General features: G+C 41.6%; 1 protein-coding gene across 5 annotated transcripts; it reads right to left on the bottom strand.

Moving 5' to 3' along the window:
* Window positions 1-1,769: 1,769 nt before the first annotated feature.
* Window positions 1,770-20,420, bottom strand: LOC306915591 (zinc finger protein 518A). Of its 5 annotated transcripts, none has more exons than XM_079493013.1 (6): window positions 20,343-20,382; window positions 19,820-20,003; window positions 19,390-19,459; window positions 16,560-16,690; window positions 9,143-9,213; window positions 1,770-8,496 (listed from the first exon to the last, which is right to left on the bottom strand). In XM_079493013.1, exon 6 carries the CDS (start codon window positions 8,474-8,476, stop codon window positions 4,424-4,426), a length of 4,053 nt encoding a protein of 1,350 aa, XP_079349139.1. In that variant the 5' UTR covers window positions 8,477-8,496; window positions 9,143-9,213; window positions 16,560-16,690; window positions 19,390-19,459; window positions 19,820-20,003; window positions 20,343-20,382; the 3' UTR covers window positions 1,770-4,423. The 5 variants fall into 5 exon arrangements, with proteins under 5 accessions (XP_079349139.1, XP_079349138.1, XP_079349140.1 ...); XM_079493012.1 differs by having other exon boundaries at window positions 19,390-19,462; window positions 19,824-20,003; XM_079493014.1 differs by having other exon boundaries at window positions 19,824-20,003.
* Window positions 20,421-24,386: the final 3,966 nt, after the last annotated feature.

Below are 24,386 nucleotides of genomic sequence, written 5' to 3'. Positions count from 1 at the left end.
CAGACTAGTTGAGCATGTTACATTTTCATGCAGTACTCCTTGACAGCCAGTAGGTGTCCTACCCGACCAACATAGGAACTTAGTTGCAGGGCCCAGGGGCATGTTTTCAATAAGTCGAACATTCATTTGAAGGAAAAATATCGAAATATCAGTCACCAGAAGCAGGAATGTGTTTTCAATGAGTCTAGCATTCATTAGATTAGAAGGACAATATCAGTCACCAGAACTTAAGCAGGGTATCTCGACACTAATATCACTGCGTAGATATTAGTCTGGAATCTGTGTGGAAACTTTCCAAGGGGCTGATTAAAGAAGAATTGGCATTATTCAAAGGGATGTTGTTTCCAAACCCACAGCGGTGTTCTATTGGAACAATTTATGACATAGATTGGAAGGAAGAACACTTGGGTCTTGTCAAGAAAATGTCCTGTTACAAATAAGATGAGAGGTTACTTTCAAATTACTTCATATTATCCTGTCAAGACCAATGAGACACTTTGTACTTTTTTGTGGAAATGTTGACGAAACAATATCCAGTATATTTTGGGATTGTACTTCTGTCATATCTTTTGTGTTGATCTTAATAATTTCATACGTTCCAAAATTTACCCTTCTATTAGATTGAATATTCAGCATGAATTATTTGGACAAAATGTATGTTATCAACCTTCTCTTAATTCTTGCAAAATGTCATATTCATCGATCGTACCAAATTTGCTAACCATCCAAATAGGTTTTTTTAAAGCCTTATTACACAATAGAAACCTTAAAACATACAAACCTATAAAAAAATAAAGCTATGAATAATCTGTAAAGAATATTTAGCCTAAATATCTATATCCCAGCAAGGCTGTCATAATCTGAACATTTATAGTGATTGATGAATGTGAAAAAAGAATGGAGGAAGGCTGGTGCATGTGTGGGATGGTTACCTATATCTCCTGCTGAGGTGTGGTGGCCCAAACCCATGAGGATCGCCTGCACTAGGCACAGGAGAAGTGCCAGGTACCATACTTAGTAATTAAGTAAATGTAATTACTTTCCACCACTGCTAAAAGGACCACTTCACCCATTAAACATATGCAAAAAATTATAATATAAAACACCAATACACTAGCTGGCAAACATTCTGACAGGCACATTTTAACAAAATTAAACATTGAGGATGTGACATTAATTGAAGATAATCTGGAATCACATGTTCAATATGCACAATAAGAGCATACAAAGAAAAACAAATATTTTAAGGTGAATATGCATTAGCCAAAGTCCCACTGTGTAACTTTCTCAAATAGTTATTTCTCATACTATCTAAGTTTATATTTAAAGATGGAGTGCCACAATTTTTTTCCACCCTAAAACATGATCATCAGGTATTATAATATAAAGAGGAAGAACTTTTTCCAAAAAGTGTACAGTATTTGTTAAAATCATGCTTTTATGTGGACATGCCCACCAGTTCATTAAGTATGCCTGGTTTGCCTGGTGATGGGTGATGATCATAGAGTATAAAGGATAGAGACTGATCTGGCGCGAAGCTCCGCCCCCCACTATTCATGTCAGTGGAAGTTGCTCAGTTGCGTTTTGAAGCACCCGGAAGGACCGTCTCAAAACGTCTACTTCCGCATCAATGCGGAAGTGCAACCGAGCGCTCAATGTTAAAGCCCAGCTGCACGGGGTTTCCCGGTCATGAATCCACGGGTCCGCCTGTAGTCCCTCCTCTTACCACTAGGGCCCAGTGCTTCAACGTTGGAGTGCCTCACTGGCCCCTTGGTGATGATCCACCTGAACTGAAGCCACACCCACAGCTGTAGTTGTATGTTAAAGGGGGAGGGGTTAGGGGAGGGGCTGATAGTGTGATGTCACTATATTACTGTTTATTTCATTGGCACGTTTGACTGTCAAGGGTTCAGCCTCCAGGAAGAAACCCTAAATACAAAGTTAATACACCATTGCACATAAAAACGACTCCAGGGTGTCTAATGAAGTATTGTCACCTCAGACACATGAAAAACTGGAAATACAAAAATTGTGGCAATCCATCTTTAACAATAGCAATTCCACATACAATGTGTCTTTTACAACACTATTAAACGCTCCGTTTATTCATTCCCGAGTGTTTGCCCCAGCAATGGCACCAAAATTGCACCGGAAACAATGTATTTATTAATGCAATTTAATACAGTTAATACATACCATTTCTGACAATAGTTGTTGCTTTCCAAAATATTCCCCTGCAGCCTTTGTTTTGGATCGGTATTAATGTTTTGAACAGAATTCAGGGAATTGTTGTTCTACTTCTAAACAGACAATGTAATGACATGAGCTACTAAAGGTGCCACCAAAAAGATCTGTTTCTAATTCTAATCCAGTAGTTCTCAAACCTTTTCATGTCAAGGACGAGTTAAACAAGTTTTTAGGTTTTTATTGAATTATGTTAGCTCTTCACTACCGTCTGAATAGCTCTCGGTTGCTAGGCGATCGAGTAAACCGGAAATCACCGGAAGTCAAAAGTCTGCAGTCCATCCATCCATTCATCTTCAACCGCTTATCCGGAGTCGAGTCACGGGGGCAACAATTCCAGCAGAGAGCTGAAGACATCCCTCTCCAGAGCAACATTAATAACTTCCTCCTGGGGGATCCCGAGGCGTTCCCAGGCCAGTGTGGAGATATAATCCCCCCCATCTGGTCCGTGGCCTGACCCGGGTCTCCTCCCAGTAGGACGAGCAGCGAGGACCTCCCTAGGGAGACGCCCGGGAGGCATCCTAACAAGATGGACCAAACACCTAAGCTGGCTCCTTTCCCAGCAAAGAAGCAGCGGCTTTACTCCGAGGCTCCCATGTGACTGAACTTCTCACCCTATCTCTAAGGGAGATGCCGTCCACCCGTCTGAGAAAACTAATTTTGGCCGTTTGCATACGCAACCTTATTCTTTCGGTCATGACCCACACTTCACAACCATAGGTGAGAGTAGGAACGAAGATTGCTCGGTAGACAGAGAGCTTTTCTTTTTGGCTCAGCTCCCCTTTCGTCACAACAGTGCGGTACAGTGACTGCAATGCTCCGATTCTCCGGCTGACCTCCTGCTTCGTCCTCCCCTCACTCGTGAACAAGACCCAGAGACACTTAACTAAAGTCATAACTTTGCTTCACTTCTTAGTTAGCTAAAAAAGTAACTAGTGCCACTTTGTGGCTCGTACGCCCAGGTTTATTTTTTCTTTTGATAACAAAATGCCTGCAGTCCCGAGGCTAGTGTTTACCTAACAAAACAATACATATCTTTTCATCCATCACTTCCCTCTATATATTTAGGTGTTTTCACTGTTTGTTTTGGTAGACAGGGATGTATATGGGCTACCAAAAGAAACAGTGGATACTCAAACATACAGCAAGAGAGCAGTGTGTTTCTACATGTAAACACCACCACACTGACTAAACACTGCTTGTATAGAGGGAAATAATGGGTTAAAAATGTTTTGTGTTTTTGTTTTGTAAACACAGGGCAAAGTTACATAGTATTTAATCAGGCAGAACACATTTTAGCTAACTAAAAAGTGCAAGCCACACAATGTCCTGACAAGAATGATGTGCGAAGATGAGTATGAACGTTCACATGTGTTTTAACTAAATTCCATACAAAGGAGTCCTGGGGATATTATTTTCTTTTTATCATCACAAGCACAAAATGTATTAAAGTCTAATGGCTATAGATTTAAACCAGGTGTTCCTGTCCCCCTCTACATAAAAGGAAAACAAAGAAATTATAATGTACATAAAGAAAATGATTTGTTACTAACTGAATCAGTTGAATTAGACAAGATGAGATCGCCTGAGTAATTTGGTACATCTATGCATACAGGTGTAGTCCTTTGCCATCACTCATGAGAATACTTACCTATGGCCTACTGTGCTTACCCATATGTGAGTATTCTCACTCAAACTCAAACTACAAAGACGTGTGGTTATGTTCATAACCTAACATTCTTTGAAATCTCTTGTGAGAATACTCACATATGGGTAAACCACACATGGTGGCCATATGCGAGTAGTCTCGCTCATGATGCAAAGAACCAGGGTTACATTTGTAACCTAAAGTTCTCTTTAGCCAAGTGCCATATGCCCAGGCATCTGTACATCTGTTCCTTTACAGTGTGCGCTATAGTCACAGTTCAATGCAGCCTGTACATGCACGGGACTTCTATTAGTTATAAAACTTACAGTACTGAAATCATCAGAATATGTACATATGAAAAACAAAAACATAACGATTCACATTAAGAAAATGTATTTACATGAATATAAATCGCTGCAAGAATAAACGTATAATCGGAAATTGTTAAAAAATATACAATACTAACTTGTATGTGATTTGTTGCACCTCAGTGAATGCTATGTCCGTCCATTCAGGACTGGTGAAAAGGGTTCAAAACAACGTATTCCAGTCTCTAGTCGCCTCCATGAGGTGGCGCTGGCCGTGGCCGATCCAATCTTCCTGTCTATTGAACAGCCGGCCACAGAACCAGCACTCAAACACAGTCGGCTGAGCACAGCTCGATAAACCCTTCACCACTTCATACTTCCTCCTCTGTTTTTTTCTGCGTAACTTCAGTTTCAGGAGGAAACGCTCGCGGACAAAACTCTGAACCAGGCGAGGATTCGAGGTGATGGCGTGGGACAAAGAACCTTCGGTTGAGGTCTTTGTCGCTGGAACTGTGACATGGTTAAGCTCGGAGAGCGCTTGGACCGTTTTCCGGGAAAGGGATACTTTTGTAACTGCACCTCTGTGCCTGTTTACCGACTTCATGATACCCGCCACTTCAGGAATGTCGGCATCAGGATGATTGAGCACCACCACTGGTTGGTACCTGCGAGGGTACTTGACCTGCTGCGAGGAACTGAACGGTGACAACCTTAGCATCCTTTCAGTGTCTTTGGCTACCGGCTCCCATAGCACGGCAGTGTCTTTTTCAGGCAAAGTTTTGTTTGTGAGTTTCCTAGTCTTATTCACGGGGACAGGGAGCTCGTCGAATAACTGCTTCCTGCGTCGTTTCCTTTGGCTTGGCGGCCGAATAGGTCTGGGACCTAGGTGAGGTTTGTCTCCTTCACGCCGTTTTACCTCAACTTGTAACTTAGATTTGGGGGCTAAAATACAGGAGAGCTTGACAGGTTTTTGGCCAACACTGTGTATGGGGATAAATTTCTTCATCCCAGAGGGATCAGAGTTTGATTTGTTTGAAGCAACCAAAAAACACTTTGTCTGTGGTCTTGTTGACAGAAACACAGGCTGACCGCGTGAGTTGGGAGCGCTGCTCGTAAGAAGCCCACTAGTAGGGGTCACTAGCCTAAATACAACTTTATTTCCAGTATTTTCACCACTATGGCTAGATGGATTTCCCGACTTAGCTGGGGAGATGTACCTAACCAGGAATGCTTGCCGGCCAGTGGATTTGTCTGTAGACTGCACAGGCATGGCCAGAACTGGTCGAGAGCTGAACGGTGCAGGGGAGGTTGACAGTTTTAGGCCAGCATTACTGGGGGACTGAATGATTGGGAACGGACTCTGGACCAGGTAGCAAGTTTGCTGTGTCTTAACAGTCTTGTCTGTATTTGACAACAGAACATGACCTGAGAAACCTGTGCTGTTGACCAGGTAATGACTTGCCGTGGTGCTCATACCGGGCTGAACTGCAGTCAGAACTGTTGGCCCTTTATCACTTGTACTAGCTACTGGCGTCAACACATCTGTAGATGTGTTCATTTGAGATCCGATGGTTTTGGTTAGCAGTTTGAAACCTGGATTTCCCTTGAGCTGCAATGGCACGGCATATTGATTATCTCCGGTCTGCAGGAACACTTGTTGCTTCCCCTGTGGCATTTGAAGAATTCTGAGTGTTGTCTTTGTTGGCCTTATACAGTCCGTACTAACGGTTGAGGATCCTGCTCTGTCTTTGTTTAGCTGGTGAATAATGATAGCATCTGAATGTTCTTCCACAACACGCCCCAAGGAAGATGAACTACCGTTACTTTCCATACTGCCTTTGCTCTCTGGACTCCCTTTGCTTTCTGAACTGCATATTCTTTCCGTACTACCTTTACTTTCTGGTTGAGTTTTAGACACTGGTATGGTGTCTTCCTCAATCTTAATAATATTGAAGTCTTGCAGTATCGACTCAGGATGTTCATTCTCTGGGAGATCTTCTTCAACAGTACCACGTCCATTGACAGCAACATTATTTACTGTTTCTTCTGTGCCGTCTCCATGAGTGTGTTCCTCTGTGTCTTCCGTTTGCTGTGGACTCTCTGCCAGTGTCAAGCTCCACTGCGGGAGTTCATCTGTCGAAAGTTCAGATGGATTATCAAAATGCTCAGTTTCACAAGGAGACATACTCAAAGTCTCCTTTGAATAATTATGAAAGCTAAATACTTCTTGGTTTGGTGAATTTTGCATATTGGTGTCTGCACATGTGGAATCATCTCTGTGGCAACTTGAAGTTGCTGGGGAGGAATCCGTTCGCTTACGTAACCTATTTTTATTCTGAGCAGCTTTACAGAGATTTTCTTCAACCCCAACATGTTTTATATCATTCACGAGACTGTCGCCATTTTCTGTAGAGTGCCCATCACTTGCTGTGGCGTTAACGGTAGTGTTTTCTTTATGTCCATCAATAAGGACGTCAAGTGCATCTGTGGTGCCACTCTGGCCTTCATTCCCACAGTTCTCATCGTTTTGTGGTGGGGCTGGTTTAGGAAGCTCCAAATCCTTTACCGATTCTGAGCGAAGCGACTCAGCATTGGGAAACTCAAGATCACAACGAACATCTGCGTTCACAGTTTTACTCATAGAGCTACTTAGTAGATTATGGTGGTTTTTCTCAGTCTCGAGAACAGACTCTGTTCCAGGCGATACCGTATCAGCAGTTGTTGACGTTTCTGATGTCCCATCACTTGTGAGTTTGGTATTTACTGCAACATCAACGTCATGCATAATAGAGGTTTCCTCATCTTCTACTTTTACTTTCACTGCGATAATATGTTGATCAGTCCCTGAGGAATATGTATGTACGCTAGAGTCACTCCATTGAGTACCAGCCAAACAAGGGGGTGTTGGACAATCGCTACTTGTGTGCCCATTATTTGCAGAGTCATTACTTTCATCTGATGGTCCATCTGATTCTGAAGAGCCAACGTCTTCCCCTTTAGAGTGAGTCGATGTTTCTAATTTAGCTGATGGTATTACTCTGAGAACTAAATGTTTTTTGCCGTCAACCATCTTGAACCCCATTACTTTAGTTGTACAGTTAGGCGGGAGAGAGATTTTATTTTTCACCATGAGAACAGTCAGTCCATTAGACAGGTTGTGACTTGCAGGGTCCGTACCTACACTGTTTTCATGTTCCTGTGACGGTGTGGATGGTTCTGCTAGAAAGGCAGATTGATTGTTGTGAGCGTTTTTGCCCAAATTCACGTTTTCGTTTGCCACTAGAATCCTATCATCCATGGGCTCAGACTCATCTAAGGAGCTCTCTAAATGGAACTGTCTGTTTTTGGTCTGTAAGGCCTCAGAAAGAGAGTCCTGTAACAACATCCTTTGAGAATCTTTTGACTCTCCCAAAGATGGTTTTTTCTTCAGAAAAAGTTTTAATCCCGCAGACGAGTTTACCGGGAGGTTGTCCTCGACAGCTCTCCATACAGTTTTCCTGTCTGCCTCCTCACCGTGGACATTCACCATGTGTTTTGTAAGGTAATCACTCTTTAACGTGCCATAGTCGCACTTATGACACGTGAAGGGGAAGCTGCCAGAGTGAACTCGCAAGTGCCTCTGGTGCTCCTCTTGGTTCAAGCTAACGTGTCTGCATTTAACACACTTGAGGCGGCCCTCGTTGTGATGATGTATGTGCTGGACGAAAGTGCCTGCGTCCAGAGTTGTAAATTCACACTTCTCACAGAGGAACTGCCCGTTACGACTGTGACTCATGATGTAGTGCCGGGTGAGCAAAAGCAGCGAGTACTGAACGTCATTGTTACAGATCTCACACGTAACGTAAGTGTTTCTGTGTTCGATCCTGTGCCGTTGAAGGGCAGGGAACTCGTTGGTGACGAATCCGCAGAGGTCACATGGATATGTAGGAAGTATGCCCTTGTGCGTCCTTCGGAAATGTTTAAGTAGGTCATTGGGGCTATATGTGGGACCATCGTTACAAACCGAGCAGCCAAAACTAAGAATTTTCCCAGAGAATACCGCCCCCTGTTGGATTTTACAGGGGGATTTCTTGATTGCTTTCCTCTCCGGCTTGCTGGGACTCACGTACTCTTGGATGGAACAGTGTTCAGGGTCATAGAGGAGTAAACCGTTGGAGTGCTCAGCAACCTCTTTGAAATGTTTGTAAACAAAGTCTTTGATCTCCTCTTTCTCATCCTCTGTATTCCGGATGGCTCCATTCTGGAGGTCGCTGGATGTTGCGAAGTCTTCGTCCATACCTTAAACTCTGCCAAGACCTGTAAAATAAAAAGTATGTGCGAATTAATTCAGAGGGGAGTAGGAGGAAGCTTTTTTGAAAAAGTGACTGGGAATTTGTATAGACTTTCAGATCGCACGCGGCATTCAAACCTAGTCCTATGTTGCACTAAAAAGAGAAATGGTTTCAATATTTAAGCAGTTTAGATTGCTGATGAGGTCCTAAACTCTATACCCTATACTACTGCAGTGGTCAGTTTTTTATTTCGACAGGGGGGGGGGGGGGGGGGGGGGGGGGGTGTTTGTCTTGGAGGAGTATTATGTTGTTCTGGCGTTTTACTGTTTTCTGTCTCTCAAGGTTCTAAATAAAAGAAAGAAAGAAAAGAAAGACAACTTTTGTGAACTATTCATTCATTTAATTTACAATAACATTTCCTTTGGGGTGTTTTTTATCACATTATATGTATATGTATATATTATATACGTATACAGTAAAAATTGGAGCAGCCATTGGATTCAACGGCGCTCAGGGAGCAATTTGGGGTTAAGTCTTGCTCAGGGACACACATTGACACATTGCTGACCTGGCCGCATATCGTTATCGGAATATAATGAGCTATATCAGGATATGCGATTTTGGTCATATCGCCCAGCCCTAGTTCAAGTGGGCCCTTCAAACACACTTACCAACGTGTGGGCATCAACACAGCATGTTGCCTCTGAAGAAGCGGTGCGTTCAGGAGGCTGGATGTGGAACCCTGCAGGGGATTGGAGAGCACATTAAGGGTGGGGAGTGGGAACACGTGTCTTCTAACGTGTAGAATCTAGTGTACAACCACAAAATAAAAAAATTACGAGAATCTCGTCTTTGGCAATGTGGACTGGACAACGATGAACGATGATTCATGATGAGAAATCTCGTCATTGGGACGGAATGAGTTAGTTAGTTTGGTTACATATGCGTGCAACATGTAGAATCTACATATACATATATATATAGGAACCGTAAAGAAGGACCCGGTAAGGAACCGAAACCGTTACAATCCTAACGAGTCCCAACCCTGACACACACACCAGCGATTCCGCTGTAATAATATTGGCCAGGCGTCGCGCCATGCTTGCCCCCCCACTCATCTCACACCGTTAGTAAGCGGCGTTCTATTCTCTATTCATTGTTAATGGGAATTTAATGTTTGTGTAGGACAAAAATAGACATTGCCTAATTGCTCAGAAATTCTCCATTCATTGTCAATGAGTTTGTGTAGGACAAAGTTTGTGAACATACACTAAAAGCTGGATATTTGCACCCCTCAAAAATAAGATAAACTAGAAAAAGTGCCCTTCCGGGCACAGGTCTCCACCAGGAGGATAGGAGTGTGTGTGATGTTGTGGCACAATGTTTAGGAGGATGTTTTTTTTAATTTGTTTTTGCAACAATTTTCTTCATTTTGTTGAGGAAATGCAGAGCCAGATCACTCATAGCATCTCTGAGGATAGAATTCTGGATGAGCAGGACATGTGCAGCATTTTGTACAAAACGGGCCACTCCTGAAAACTTTGGAAGGCAATCTTAGCCAATCAGTGTACAATCTGAGAAATCCAACAGACTCGTCTTGATCACATGACTACAGAGATCATGTGTACCGATTGCCATTTCTTCATACGCCTTTGATGGCAATTGGATGATTTGAGGCATTTTGTTCCAAAAATGTGTTTTGCAAAAATCAACCTGTTGGTGGCGCTATAACAGGCCAATGTGAAAAGGGTGGGATATATTCCTCAGCCTAGTAAGAAAATGTGTGAAAGATTTCACGTAAATTGCATGCTGCGTTCATGATTTGAGGCTATTGTTCAAAACGGGGCAATCTTGCAAACTGTGAAAGCCAATTATAGCCAATTAGGATGGAATATGAAATATCAGACAGATCCGACTTGAGCACATGACCATAGAGATACTGTGTAACGATTTGTGAGATTTTTGGACAGAATCTGGAGGAGTAATATCAAAAAATGTGTTTTACAAAAGTCGGCCTCCTGGTGGCGCTATAAAAGGCAGTTGCGGAAAATGCAGGTCAAAGGTTTGTCCTTGGCATCCAGGGAGTGTGCATGCAACGTTTCACGCAGATCGGTGCAGTTTTAGGTGAAAATGTGAAAAGCTGCCTCATGGTGGCGCTATAACAGGCCGTTCTGGAAAATGTGGGGCAGAGGTTCATCGTTGGCATCCAGGGAGTGTGTGTGCAAAGTTTGGCATCGACCGGGTTAACGGTGCCGGAGATTAGCTGTACACAGACGGACGGAAGGAAGGACGGACACACACACGGACGGACGGACACACACACGGACGGAGTGCAAAACATACTCTCTCCCCATGCCTTCGGCCTGGTGGAGACAATAAAATGAACGGTATTGATCAAAATGTACGCTATATTTTGGGGGCAAGTGGCCATGAGCTGAGAGCAAGTAGAACATGACCTGTACTTTCCGGACGGGCAAGTGCCTCTGAGACCTTAGTGTCAACCCCTGATTTATATATACTATATATACACTATATATAGTATATATATATATAGTATATATATATATATATATAAGTGTGTGTGTGTGTGTATATATATATATATATATTAGAGCTGGGACTCGATTAAAAATGTTAATCTAATTCATCAGAGGCTTTGTAGTTAATTAATCTCGATTAATCGCATTTTAATCGCATATCATTATTTGACCCGAGAACAGTGAGAAAGCTATTTTTTCAAATAGATTTTGGTATACTAGTGAATCAATGAATAGTGAATACATAAGTTTAAGCAATAAAACATTGTTTTTGTAGTAATAATAGGGGTAATAAATTATAATATCTCAAATTTAATAATTTATATGGAGCTTTTCTGAGTACCCAAAAATGCTTTACAAGGGGGACATGATAAATCAAAAACAACTTTATTAGGGGAAAAACACTAAGGAATTAAATAGATGAAATAGCTGGGGAAAGCAATATTGAAGGTTTGGATGGTGGGGGCATGTCTCTGAGAGTTTGGGGAATGCATTCCACAGGGTTGGGGGGGGGGGGGGGGGGGGGGGGGGGGGTGACATGCAGCAAATATGTGACATGACCATAAGAAAGCACCTCTGTGTTTCTTCCGTGGACATACAGTAACAGCCATTAACAGATTTTACATTTTATTTGGCCATAACCGTTTAGTTAGAAACCATGTCATCTGGTCGGGTCCTTGAACTGCTACTGGTAGTTGGAATAACGTTAGCTCTGATCCATAGTGTTAGAAGGAGGAAAGTAGGCTTTCACATATTTTCTTGTGCTAAAAACGAGGGGCTGCACAGCCTGCACTTCCGCGGGTGTGAGGGGAAAGGATCAAATTAAGTACCATAGAACTCCTCCTGAGTCCTAACTACGCTAAGGACCAGAGCTACTGTTGTTGACGTTAGCTTCCAGGCTAGGCTCGGTGCAACATGTTTCGCATCGAGCCGATACTGGAGGCTTGACGAGGTGCGGTGATATGCAAATTCTTTATTGAATAATTGCACACAACTGTGCTGTAATCCACGCTATCATCGGATAGCCTTTTAAATCCTATTTCCAATCCACGGGGACAAGCAAAATGATCTCAGCGGCTTCCCCCAGTCTGTGGTGAACCGTCTGGTGGTCGGACACTTCACTCGTGCACTGGGTGGTGCACCGGTCCGTCTGAAAACTGTCCAGTGACAACGTTCCGCGGTGAAAACAATAGTGCGATTAAAATGTGTTTTTTTAACGCGTACATTTTTCTGTAGTTAATTAATCTCAATTAACGCGTCCCGGCCCTAATATATATATATATATATATATATAGTATATAAACATATATATATATAGTATATAAACATATATACTATAATTATTATAAACTTAAAAAACTATACAAATTAATTGAATTAATTAATTAATCTAATTAATTAATCAAATGTCTCGGGCGCGCGCCAGTGTTTCCCCCTGGCCAGCACCATGCCAACAGGAAACACTGCACACACACACGCTATATTAATATAATCAGTACAATCATTATAGCAATTGTATTATTAGAGAACTAAAATGGCTTTCGGGAGTGGATAACTACTATACCACTAAGGAGAATGTTCGAGGAGGTGAAAAAGGATAACTTGACTGCTCTGATTCATCGACTTCAAAAGGGCATTTGACTCGATCCACAGAGGTATGATGGTGAAGATCCTTGAGGCCTACGGTGTCCCTCCCAACTTACTCCAGGCAATAGAGACCATGTATGCAGGAACAAGGGCCAAGGTGGTGATCCCAGATGGCAAACAGCGAGTAGTTTGACATCCGGGCTGGGGTAATGCAAGGGAACACCCTAGCCCCCTTCCTCTTCATCATAGTCCTGGATTATGCACTCAGGAAGGCCATCAGTGGACCATATATGGAGCTGACCTGTTCTGACATTCGATATGTTGATCCTTCCCCACCCGTCCTTCCTGTTCTGACATTCCATATGTTGATCTGACCTCATCAAACCCTGTACACTCAAGACACGCTCCATATATGGCCAGTACAGAATTCATTCCATATGTTAATCTGACCCCCCATGCCAAAGCGCCAGTGCTCGCCCAGCAGTCTGCCGTCACCCAGGCACCCGTTCACGCTTCTCCCCCTCAGGGCGTCTTACTGTTAGATTATAGTACCAAAATGCCAAATTCAATCTTGAGAGTGCAGTGAGCGAACAGCTTGGATGAGTGTGTGGAGGTTTTATTTAGAATAGTTACGTATGTATGTTAAAGAATGGCAACCGAGAGAAGTACTAGGAACTTGAAGTTCAATCAAGGACTGTGATCGATCTGCAGATTCTGCGCACTGACTGGACAGGTTTGGGTTTGTTGTTGTGGCAATTGTTGAACTGGGGTGGGTCAGGTATAAAGGTGCGTTCAGACTTGGATGGTTAGAGCGGCGCGATTAATACAAACTCAATGCAGAGAAGTTGTGCCATGGGAGCGGCGCGACCTGGTGCACCACAAACGGGACGAACCGAGGCGAATATATATCAGGGCTGGGCGATATGACAAAATCTCATATCACAATATAGAATTATTTTTATCACGATAACGATATACTCACGATATAGCATATTTTTTCCGATACAGATTTTTTATCTAAGAAATAGATTTTTGTTCAGGCCGAGTACTTTACTGTACTGTACTTGTGATGTACTGTACCTGTACTGTACTGTACTGTACTGTACAGTACAAGCTCTCCTCCCTGGGCTCTGTCTGTGTGTTAGGCTGCACAACAGTGACACTTGGTGGTGACAATAATTATGTTATTTCCGTGCTCGGATACAGGGACATACACACATAGCTGTCTATAGTGGTTGCACCACTCAAAAAACAGGAAAAGAACGCTTATGCCAATATCAAACTTATGCCAATTACAATATGTAAAAATCACAATATCCAGGCCTAAAGCAAGTACAAAATTATAAAATCTTTCATTATTATGACAATTAAAAGCAAAAATAAAGAAATAAGATTTTCCCATTCAGACACAGAAGTACAGGCCTATGTATGCATTAAATTGTCTAAGGGAAAAGAAATACCTCATGTCACTCACTGCCACAGTTGTTTCAGTTCATTTTAAGCTCTGTATAGGGGATCAAAATGTTACACTTTCTGTTGTAGTTGTAGTGTAGTTTGTTAAACACGTTGGGAAGCTTAACGATGTTTAATTGACTACAGGCGATAGAGTGAGAGACAACGCGTCGTCAACTCTCCATGCCCAGTTGTTGTTGTTGTTGGAAGCTGTTGCTGAATTAAGGACTTTTCAGATGGAATAATTTATTTGGAACAATAAAACAAGAAGACACGCAGCAGGACGTACTGCACACAGTGCACAGGTAACGCCAGGGCTCCACCGGACGCGTTGCGTCTCCGTCGCGTGCATCAAAAAACGCACCGGTTCAATTTTAATGCACGCGTTAATGTCACGCAACGCGGGCAGTGGAGCCACCCTTCATTGATTAAAAAGGGAACATTCCCTGACGCTGACGCTGACGGAGACGCGACGCTGACGCGCCCGGTGGAGCCCCGGTGTAAGAGGAAAGAGGTAGAAGACTACGTTTGCAACCGATGGACAAGCTCAATTGTTCAACCGTGGCTCACGCATGCGTGGCTCACGCAGTTTATCAATTTGACCCAACATGAAACCTGCATTTATAACAGTGAAGGGCCCGTTACTTTAGTGTTACTCTGCTCTGAATCTCGTTAGCTATCATCTCCATTCATGTTTGTTATGAAATAACAGCACAGCGTGGCTGGGCGCTGTGAGGTAAAATACTGCCGTAACGCTTGTTTTGCGGCACGACGATATAAACGAGAGAACATTTTTCACGATAGACATTTTCTATCATCTATACGATATATATCGGGTGCAGTACTTAGTTTAGATAGTACTTAGTTTAGACTAGTCATTTGGTTAGACCAGTCATTAGTCCTACAACTACAACCTATCTCAAACCCTCACACTAACCCTAACCTCCCACAGGGCAGCACACCTAAACCTAACCTTAACCCATGTCTAACCAATGACTAGTCTAAACTAAGTATGCACCCCTAAATATCGTCATATCGCACAGCCCTAATTATATATATATATATATATATATTCAGGTCTGAATGCAGCTTAAGACGAAAGTCTGTGAAAATGTACCTGTTCTTCTGAATCTGCATTATGAGATTTGACAATTTGACATTAGGAGAGGGGGCTGGATTAGTGGATGGTGACATCACCGTCCACAGGCAAATCACAGCACTTTTTAGATGAATTATTCAGAAAATCCCAGACCAAGAAAATCCACTGAAAGTTCAAAGTTCCGTTTTTTTGGGTGGATTGAGGTCAGAAAACCTAATTAAAAAAAGAAAAGAAAAAAAACAGACTCTCTCTGGTAAAAAAGTAAATTTCGAGCCCTGTTGCGTTCACTCAATCTTATTAACCAATATATTATTAATTTGCTATGATTCCCTGCTTCATATGACAAAAAAATTAAAATGATAAAAAAGCTAGATGTCTTGTGCCAGGGAGCCCTGTACCAGATTTGTGTTGTTAGCACATCTACAAGCTCACGTGTACCATCACAACATGTTGTGAGCTTGTAGATCGGCTATTTACAAATAGCCAATGTGTAGTATAAGTTTGCTCACGTGGCCTATAGTCTTTTTTTGGGCTTGTTTTCCTTCTTGTTCGTTTCATTTCATCTCTTTTTTTGGAATTAATAGACCTTAAAAGGTAGGGTAAGTGATTTTCTTTGGTTAAAGGATCTCCACCATGAATTTGACATTTTTCGAGATTTTCTGTGTTTTTAGGTTCCCCAGTGTATTTTTTTTTACCTTCATTGAGAAATCTGTGATTTTCTGAATTGGCGTGTCTGAATGGGCCCTCTCAGATTTTTTCCTAATATGACGTCAGATTCAGAGAACTAATTTGAATAGTCCTCCCCTTTCAACTCTTTTGGTATGCATGGATCAACCGCCATTGTCAGTCGCATCGCACTGACCGCAGTGTCTGCTGTTTTAGGCTGTTGAAGAACTCTACAAGTCTCATACTCATATTATCCCAACTAAGGACGAGGACATTAGAACTAAGTGGATGGACTTTATTTATTTATTTATGGTCGACAAGAGGTACCGCTTACCAAAAAGAAAAAAAATCTTACAACATCGAGGAGGGAATTCAATGATTAGGTGATGTAATGATGATGTAAAACAAAGGGTGTCAAAACAAACATTAAATTCTCTTTATTGTTAATGGCATTTAATGTTTCATTTCAGTGGAAGTTGCTCAGTGGCGTTTTGAAGCACCCGGAAGAACCGTCTACTTCCTCGTTTTTTCGATTTGGACACCAAAATTTGGTGTCCAAAATGCGGAAGTGCAAACGGGCACTCAATGTTAAAGCTATGGTTAAAGCCCAGCTGCACGAGGTTTCCTTGTCATAACTACACGGGTCCGCCTGCAGTCCCCGTTCTTACCACTAGGGCCGAGCGCCTCAACGTTGGACAGCTGCACTGGGGGCTTGGGTTCAGCAAAAACTATTGAAAAGGAACTTACGAATGGTGTCAGTCTGGAGTCCTGATTGGCTGAACGGTGTCAGGTGACATCTAAGATGAAGCGGGGGTCAAGATGTTTCAGCAACAACAGTAACAATGTGCATGGATGGATGGAGCCTCCACTGCCAATATCTGCAAGACAACACATAGACATGTCCATTTATTTGCATTTACAAGACAACACAAAGAGTTGTCCAATTAATTTACATCTGCAAATCAACACAAAGACATGTCCAATTCATTTACATCTGCAAATCAATACAAAATTGGGATGCACCGCAAAGTATTTGGCTGAATAGTGGCAAAAATGCATATTCTGTATTTAGTTGGTTTTAAGAGCCGAAACCGAATAGTCAAAGAACCGGGTTACCTTTCGTAACCTACCGTTTGGTTGTGATGACATGATCAAAATGTAATGTCTTTATGCAATTATCATGTAGCTCTACAACAAAGGTACAGCCATGACAACAATAGTACAAAAACTGGTACATACATACATACATACATACATACATACATACATTACATACACACACCCACCCATTCGGTGCATAATACAAAGACATGTCCATGCATTTACATTTGCAAAACACGTAAAGACAGGTCCAGTCATATACTGTACATCTGCAACAACTAGGGCTGTCACGATTACAAAATATTTAAGTTGACAATTTTCATACAAATAACTGTGATTATTTAACGATTGAATTGTGTATTAGGCATTTAACATCGGAAGATATAAATGAACACATTCCCTGACAGGTATTAATTAATTAATTCTTAGCCACTGCCACAGTCTTTTGACTCTTTTCAGTGCAGGTCCTAATTTTGAAGGCCAACTGGTCCCGTGTTGCTCGTCCATTGGACCCTCACCCATTCAGGGGCATGTCCATTCAGGGGCGCGACCCTTGTCATAGGAATGCAATTGTATGCCTTTGTCTTCATGGGGTGCCAGGGTGGGGGTCTGGGCCATCACCTGTACTCACCTGGCAGGTACAGTATAAGTAGCTTGAGATTGAACTAGCCTACAAGATAAAGAGACCACCAGCAAAGAAGAGATTCACCCAGAAGACGGTACAGTTCACCACCGCCAGCAAGACCTTGGTGGTACCGGCAGGACCTTGCGATCAAATGGAGCTAAATTTGACACACTACTACTTTTTAAGTTTTGACGTGTGCTCTGACGCTTTCGCCAGACTCCATTACTTCTTAAGGACACTAATTACACTGCCAATGACAACATGTTGAACGCCTGTTTTCTAGTGTACAAAGAAAAAAGTGCATGCAGAAGTACAATGTCAACCTTAAGTTGCACCTAAATAGTCTGTGTCTCCTAACATTTGAGAGAGATTTAACTGAACTATGATTCAGAGAGATTTTCAAGTGCAAGCTCCGTGGACTCATGTTATTAGACATCACTATATGCTTGTAGTGCATGTAGTGCAACAGTATTTGATTTTGCCGTTAATATGGCTGTTGTAATCGCAATGTTGAAATGAGTCACTGATTTGTGCAGGACGTCATGTTTGCCTTATCTGTTATGTAAAGCTGCATACTGTGCTTTTTTGAGAATAAAAAAAATACATACATTGATTTTACATGCATATTGTCTTTATTAACATTTTGAAGTGTTGTTTTTTTTGGGTCATAACTTAGTGACCAGCCAGTGTGACCTGTCTGTCCTGCCAAATCATTATGGTGCACAAAAATATTTACATGGATTAAAGCAAAAACAGACTCTCACAACTGACAACCCTTGAGGGGGTTCCAGGTAGTCCCCAGGTAAAACATGATGTAGAGTTGGTAACCAAATGGACCCCTTCCACACTATTAGAGAATGTAGAAGAATTGTTACTTTGATCACGTTGCTTGTTGTCTCTCCTAAACATCAATACAGCATACAGCATGGAATTGTAGACAAAATCTTATCCAATGACAACAAAATATTCTTTAGTTTTGGCTTTTGTGTCCGAGAAGCTAAATCTCATCAAATGGTGGTCCGTGGCTTAAATGGCAAAGAAAATAATGGACCTTGATATGAAAAGGATTGAAAACCACGGATATAGAGCAATGATTCTCGGCATAGTTCATTTCTTTAGGAGCCCCAGTTTGAGCCCCAGCATTACACCACGGACCCCCATTTGGCACAATTAATTATCTACACTAGTGATATGTTTGGACCTTACAGGTCCATTTGCACACTCTCAGGAGTTACACACCTGTTAACGGTAACCTCACAATGTAACAAATCAACTTTATCAACACATGACACATTAGTAACAGTACAAAATGGAAGTTATATAATATATTCACTTTTAACATTAATGGAGTGTTAATATGTAGGCATTAGTGAATTAAATGGTAAAGGCTCATACTATGGTTTCAGGGTGATAGATATTTATTGTTTTTTATAATTTCCCAGGGGAGATATATACACACAGGTATATGATATATATATATATAGTCCAGGGAGTCTCACTCTCACAGCAAGTTTGGGGGACACATCTGCACTACAGGGCAGCAACGCGTTACGTGGATAAATGTTCCAGTCAGAAGTTGTTGTCTGTGGAATAACGTGAAGTACTTTGTTACAACAACCCGGCGAGTTGAACAACGTTACATGACAACACATTAAAACAACCCAACACACACACGTCACACGCACGCGCACACACACACACACACCCATGCAAAAACTGCCCAACGCGACGCGACAAAATGACCCAAACGTCACCGCTCACTTTTACGAGGAGCTCAATGGTTCATGTGTATACAACGTAAACGTGTAAACAGGTTTTTTTGTGAAGGTTTATAATGTGTTTTATTTTTACCTTGGTTTATCTCTCTCACTTTCGCAGGTCAGCTCCGGCGGCCATGACACTTTTTACCATCCGGGGGCTGCTGCTAGTGTTGCCAGATTTCGTGAAAGAAACAAGCAACCGGGTATATTAAAATAAGCCCAAAAAGTATCAGAGCCCTTCAAAAATAGCACATCTGCCGAGCTTGCTATTTTCTAAAATATTTGGAAAAATGTGAATAATGTGGAGTATTTTAACAACGCAAATCTTGTATAGGGGTCCCATGCATGCCCTGGCATAAATATTTTCAGATGGGGGTCTGCACTCAGCAGACAAATAATGAAATAAATATTAATTTCGGGTCCTTAGTTGTAATGAACATGTTTGAGGACCACTGGTTCAAACAACCAACAGGAATTCAAGCCGAAAATAAGCAACAGCACTTTAGAAACAATCCCAAAACTTACAAGCAACTTCATAGAAAAACAAGCCCAAAGTCGCTTATATTAAGCGGACATGGCAACTCCGACTGCTGCTCTCGAGACTCCTCCAGTTGAGACACAGGGCCCCAAAAGAGCAGATCTACCAGCCCTCAGGGTGCTATCCAAGATATGCGGCGATGGCTTGGAGATCTGGGCTCCCTCTCCCTAGTTCTCGCGAGATGTGTGTGGGTTAATGTGAATAATAAGCAATGGCGTCTCTTTCCTCATTGCCACTTCCTACCACTCAATAAATGTATTACAATAGTTTACTTTGATTGTTTACATATTTGAACATGTTATCCGTTGTGTTTAGACAAAAATATATCAGCTACACCCTGTGCTGACAGATATATACTGATCATCCCTCCCTGACAGTGCTTTCTGTATGTAACACAGTAACACAATCACAATGTTATGTAATAATCATGTCATGTAGAGTAGGCTAGTAGTCTGACTGTTTTGCACTAAATCAGTCTTATCTCTTATTCCACTATCCACTCTTACCTCCCCATGCGTACCTCGATCCTCCAAAGTGGTGTGTGTGTGTCGTCATGTCACAAAATCCAGGGAGCCATTTTTATTTACAACATGGCCGCCTCACATGCTCACACTAGCTCGGCTGCACAAGGGAGAGACGCAGTTACTACACAAGCTGGCTCTCAGCTGGTCTGGAATTTTATACATGATACATACAATGATATAAATATTGTGTGGTGGAAGAACTGCTTTTATTTCTAAGTGCAATTTTTTTTTCAATACCACAATGTTAGAAATACTCTGAAATACTGTGTGTGTGTGTGTGTGTGTGTGTGTGTGTGTGTGTGTGTGTGTGTGTGTGTGTGTGTGCGTGTGTGCGTTTATTTATTATATAGCCTATATAACTTTTTGAAAGCAGCCGATTGAAAAGATCACCACGAGCCACATTGTGACTTGTAGATTGCTATTTGCTGTTTACAAATAGCCTAGATAAAGTGTAAAATACTAGGCTTTGATTGGTTAAATGAAGATTTTGTAATAATCTAAATTTGCAAATTTAATTCTGACTAAAGTTGACATATAATTGTTTTGATTGATTGATTGATTGATTGATTGATTGATTGATCCTAACCCTAACCCTAAAACGGTGGGGGAATTTATTTTGTCAAGCTATAAGACTTTGTTTGCAAATTGCAGAGTAGTGGAGTGAAAAGTAGGCCTACAAATGTCTCTTATTGTTCTTACATAACACAACAGGAAATCCACATTCTACCCATATCATTTTCTTCTTCAGCCACTGGTGTTTACCTGCAGAAACACATATGACAATGTTCTCTCCTGATTGAAGCCCAGCTGCAGCTGCAGCACGACAGAGAAGAATGAAGAATCAATGAGTGGGAGCTTACGATGAGAGCTTGTGCTGTTCGCTGTGCTGTGGACCAGTAGACTAGTCTTGAAGAAGAGGGCTTAATTTGACTCCCAAAACATATAGTAAAACCCTACTTTGAGGTGAATCTGGTGTTCTAAGTTCTTCTAACCAAAGTCATCATCTGTGACAATACTGGAAAATCAGGGACTCAACTTTCAGCTGCTTGAGTTCCAATTTCCAGGAATAAAACATTAAGCTCCAATGCAGAGGCAGTGTCCAGTTTACCTTGAGGCGAAGAAAAATCACACCCGTGTGAAGTAAGTGGTGCAACTCCGTGTGGGGGCCCCCGGAACTTCCAGACTCCCCAGGAATGCGCCCAGGGGGCCGGGCCGATTCCGGCGAGCCGTCCCGTGTCCGAAATGACAGAGTTACCATGTGTGTGGGGCCCCAGGGGGTCCCTCTACTGTACTGTACTGTAGGCCTACTGATACACCTGGAATCATACAGTTAATATGTATGTGTGTGTTAGGCTGCACAACAGTGACACAAATGCAATTTCCGTGCTCAGACCCACCCAGCCAGGCACACACAAAACTACTTAAGGAAGTGGTTGCACCACTTAAAGGACCACTTCACCACTTTTCAACTTCTCTTCCTATAATTGGTCCTAACTAATGTTCATGATAAAATACCACAATTTTGTTCTACTCAGTCTGTGTCTCATAGGAAGGCTGTGGGCAGTTCAGAAACCCGTCCACCAGTGACATCATCGATGGTGAATCCAAGCTAATAGAAACGGCAGGCTTTCTTTTCCTGAAAAGTTGCAATGCAAAAGTTGAAGCCATCGTTCTCACGATAATCTAAATATATTTTAAAACAAATCTTGTTTAAAAAAAATCTGCCTAATGATGATGTCACTGGTGGACGGGTGTCCGAACTGCCCCTCCTATGAGACACAGACTGAGTAGGAAAAAATGGTGGTGTTTTATCATGAACATTAGTGAGGACCAATTATATGAAGAGATGTTGAAAAGTGGTGAAGTGGTCCTTATATAACGTATAGGCCTACATATCACTAATCTTTTGCACACCACATTTTCAGCTCAGGGACAGATGTGTTAGTGGAGCAAACATAAAACATCAGTTGTTCAAAGAAATCATTCTATTAAAAGCGTAATCCTCAGATGACTGTGGGAGGACCAAAAATATTATTATTTTTTAAATACAATGCAATTAGCTGCCACACGCCTTTACATGTTTTGTAATACTAACCAGGAGTATAAAACAAATTCAATTAGTTTTATCTGCTATTTTATTTGGGTTCTGGTCAAACGTTGAATTTCTCTTTTGGGTCTTTGAGCTAAAAAGTTTGGGAACCACTGCTCTGGACTGTCCCCTGTCCCCTGACCTCTGTAGTCGGTCATCTCTGCACAGACAGCAGCACACAGATGAACCTTTCCCTAGAAGTGTAAAAAATCATGTCAACAGCTGATTTGTCAACGCCCTCTGGTGTTGGATGAGCGCATGTGCACCCCCATCCCCCCTCCCCCCTCTCCCTCTCTCTCCCTCTCCCCGCTTCCTGCCGTCATCACATCACGTCATGATACATAATGAAGCCTGTGGGTTTCTTACAGTCACTGAACCTCTCTCTCTCTCTCTCTCTCTCTCTCTCTCTCTCTCTCTCTCTCTCTCTCTCTCTCTCTCTCTCTCTCTCTCTCTCTCTCTCTGTATACACTTGCACGAGTGCAAATGTAGGCTACAGAGGCTCATAAAAAGAGCAGGCTGGACATGTGATTCCTATTTATTTTATTGCACTTTCTATTGCTATTATTATTATTATTATTATTGAACTGCATTGTCCTCAATTCAAGCTACATGGAGATAATTAAGGTAAGCTGCTCTACCTACTCTGCAAACCACAAGTATGTAAAATGATATTATATTATGTGTAATAGCACTACTACTACTACTACTATAGGCTACAATGATGATGATGATGATGATGATGATGATTATTATTATTATTATTATTATTATTATACTTATTATTATTACAATTATTATTATTATTATTATTAAGACACTGTATAATGGCTAACACTTATGGAAACATTTTATTAAACATGATTATCGTGTTAAATCCTGCGTTGGCGTTCATCACGACACTGTTTGTGTTGTTATTTTGAATTTGGGAAAGCTTTTCGCTGAAAATAGCCAATCAAAAGCTCAAGACGTGTCGCGCGGCATAGGCGCTGTGATAGCACTATTTTCAGCAAAAGCTTTCCCCACAATAATAGAAAACAGAAAAGACCCTAGTGTAGAACCCTGAGGGACTCCTTTCAACCATATATGCGGTTTGGTTAAGCTCGTCACGCACCAGTAGCGACAAGCAAGTGGTGCGGAAAAAAGTACTCAATTGTTTTGCTTAAGTAAAAGTAACAATACCACCAGTCCACCACATACAAATGCTCTGTTACAAGTTCAAGTCCGGTATTCAAAATGAACTTGAGTAAAAGTACAAAAGTATTGGCATCAAAATATACTTAAAGTAGTCATTATGCAAAATGTCCCATTTAACAAGCCTTCAAAATGTATATACAAATCTTTTGAAAATAGCCAATCTACAAGTTCTCAACGCTTGAGACCTTGTATCGGCTATTTTCAAATAGCCATAGTATATATGGCTGAAGTGGTTATAATGTATGTTTTGTGATAATAATCAAAATCAACAAAGTAGCTAAAGTGTTCAAACCATTGCAGATGATTAAAATACAATATTAGTAAAACAAAAAGTAAAAAGCCTAAATTGTCTCTGAGATGTACTGGAACACGAGTGAACATTGAAAATACTCCAGTAAAGTAAAACAATATCTCATAAGTGCATGCACTAGCCCTTGAGTAAAAGTACTCAACTTTCCACTGCAGTGGCGACAAGAATAAACGATACGAAAAAGCGACACGATTATTATTTCAAACCTTTTAATCTTGCCGATGCCTCCATTCATACAGGTTGGTGGAAATCCCACCTCATTTTGAAAAACAACTGCACTCTGTGTGCATTTGCTCATAACACTAATGCGAATTAATCACACAAAATAAACGCTTCAGGCATCTACGGACCTTTATTCGGAGACATCGTTTGGTCTAATATGGTCTGTCAGTTGTTGTCTGTCTGTCTGTCTGTCTGTCTGTCTGTCTGTCTG

Source organism: Electrona antarctica (assembly GCF_951216825.1).
Source record: "Electrona antarctica genome assembly, chromosome: 22".
NCBI lineage: Eukaryota > Metazoa > Chordata > Actinopteri > Myctophiformes > Myctophidae > Electrona > Electrona antarctica.
The sequence above is the reverse complement of the archived record's forward strand: the minus strand, read 5'-3'. Positions and strand labels throughout refer to the sequence as shown.

Excerpts from the sequence above, each read along its gene's own strand:
- LOC306915591 (XM_079493011.1), bottom strand. The coding sequence starts at position 8,476 with ATGGACGAAGACTTCGCAACATCCAGCGACCTCCAGAATGGAGCCATC.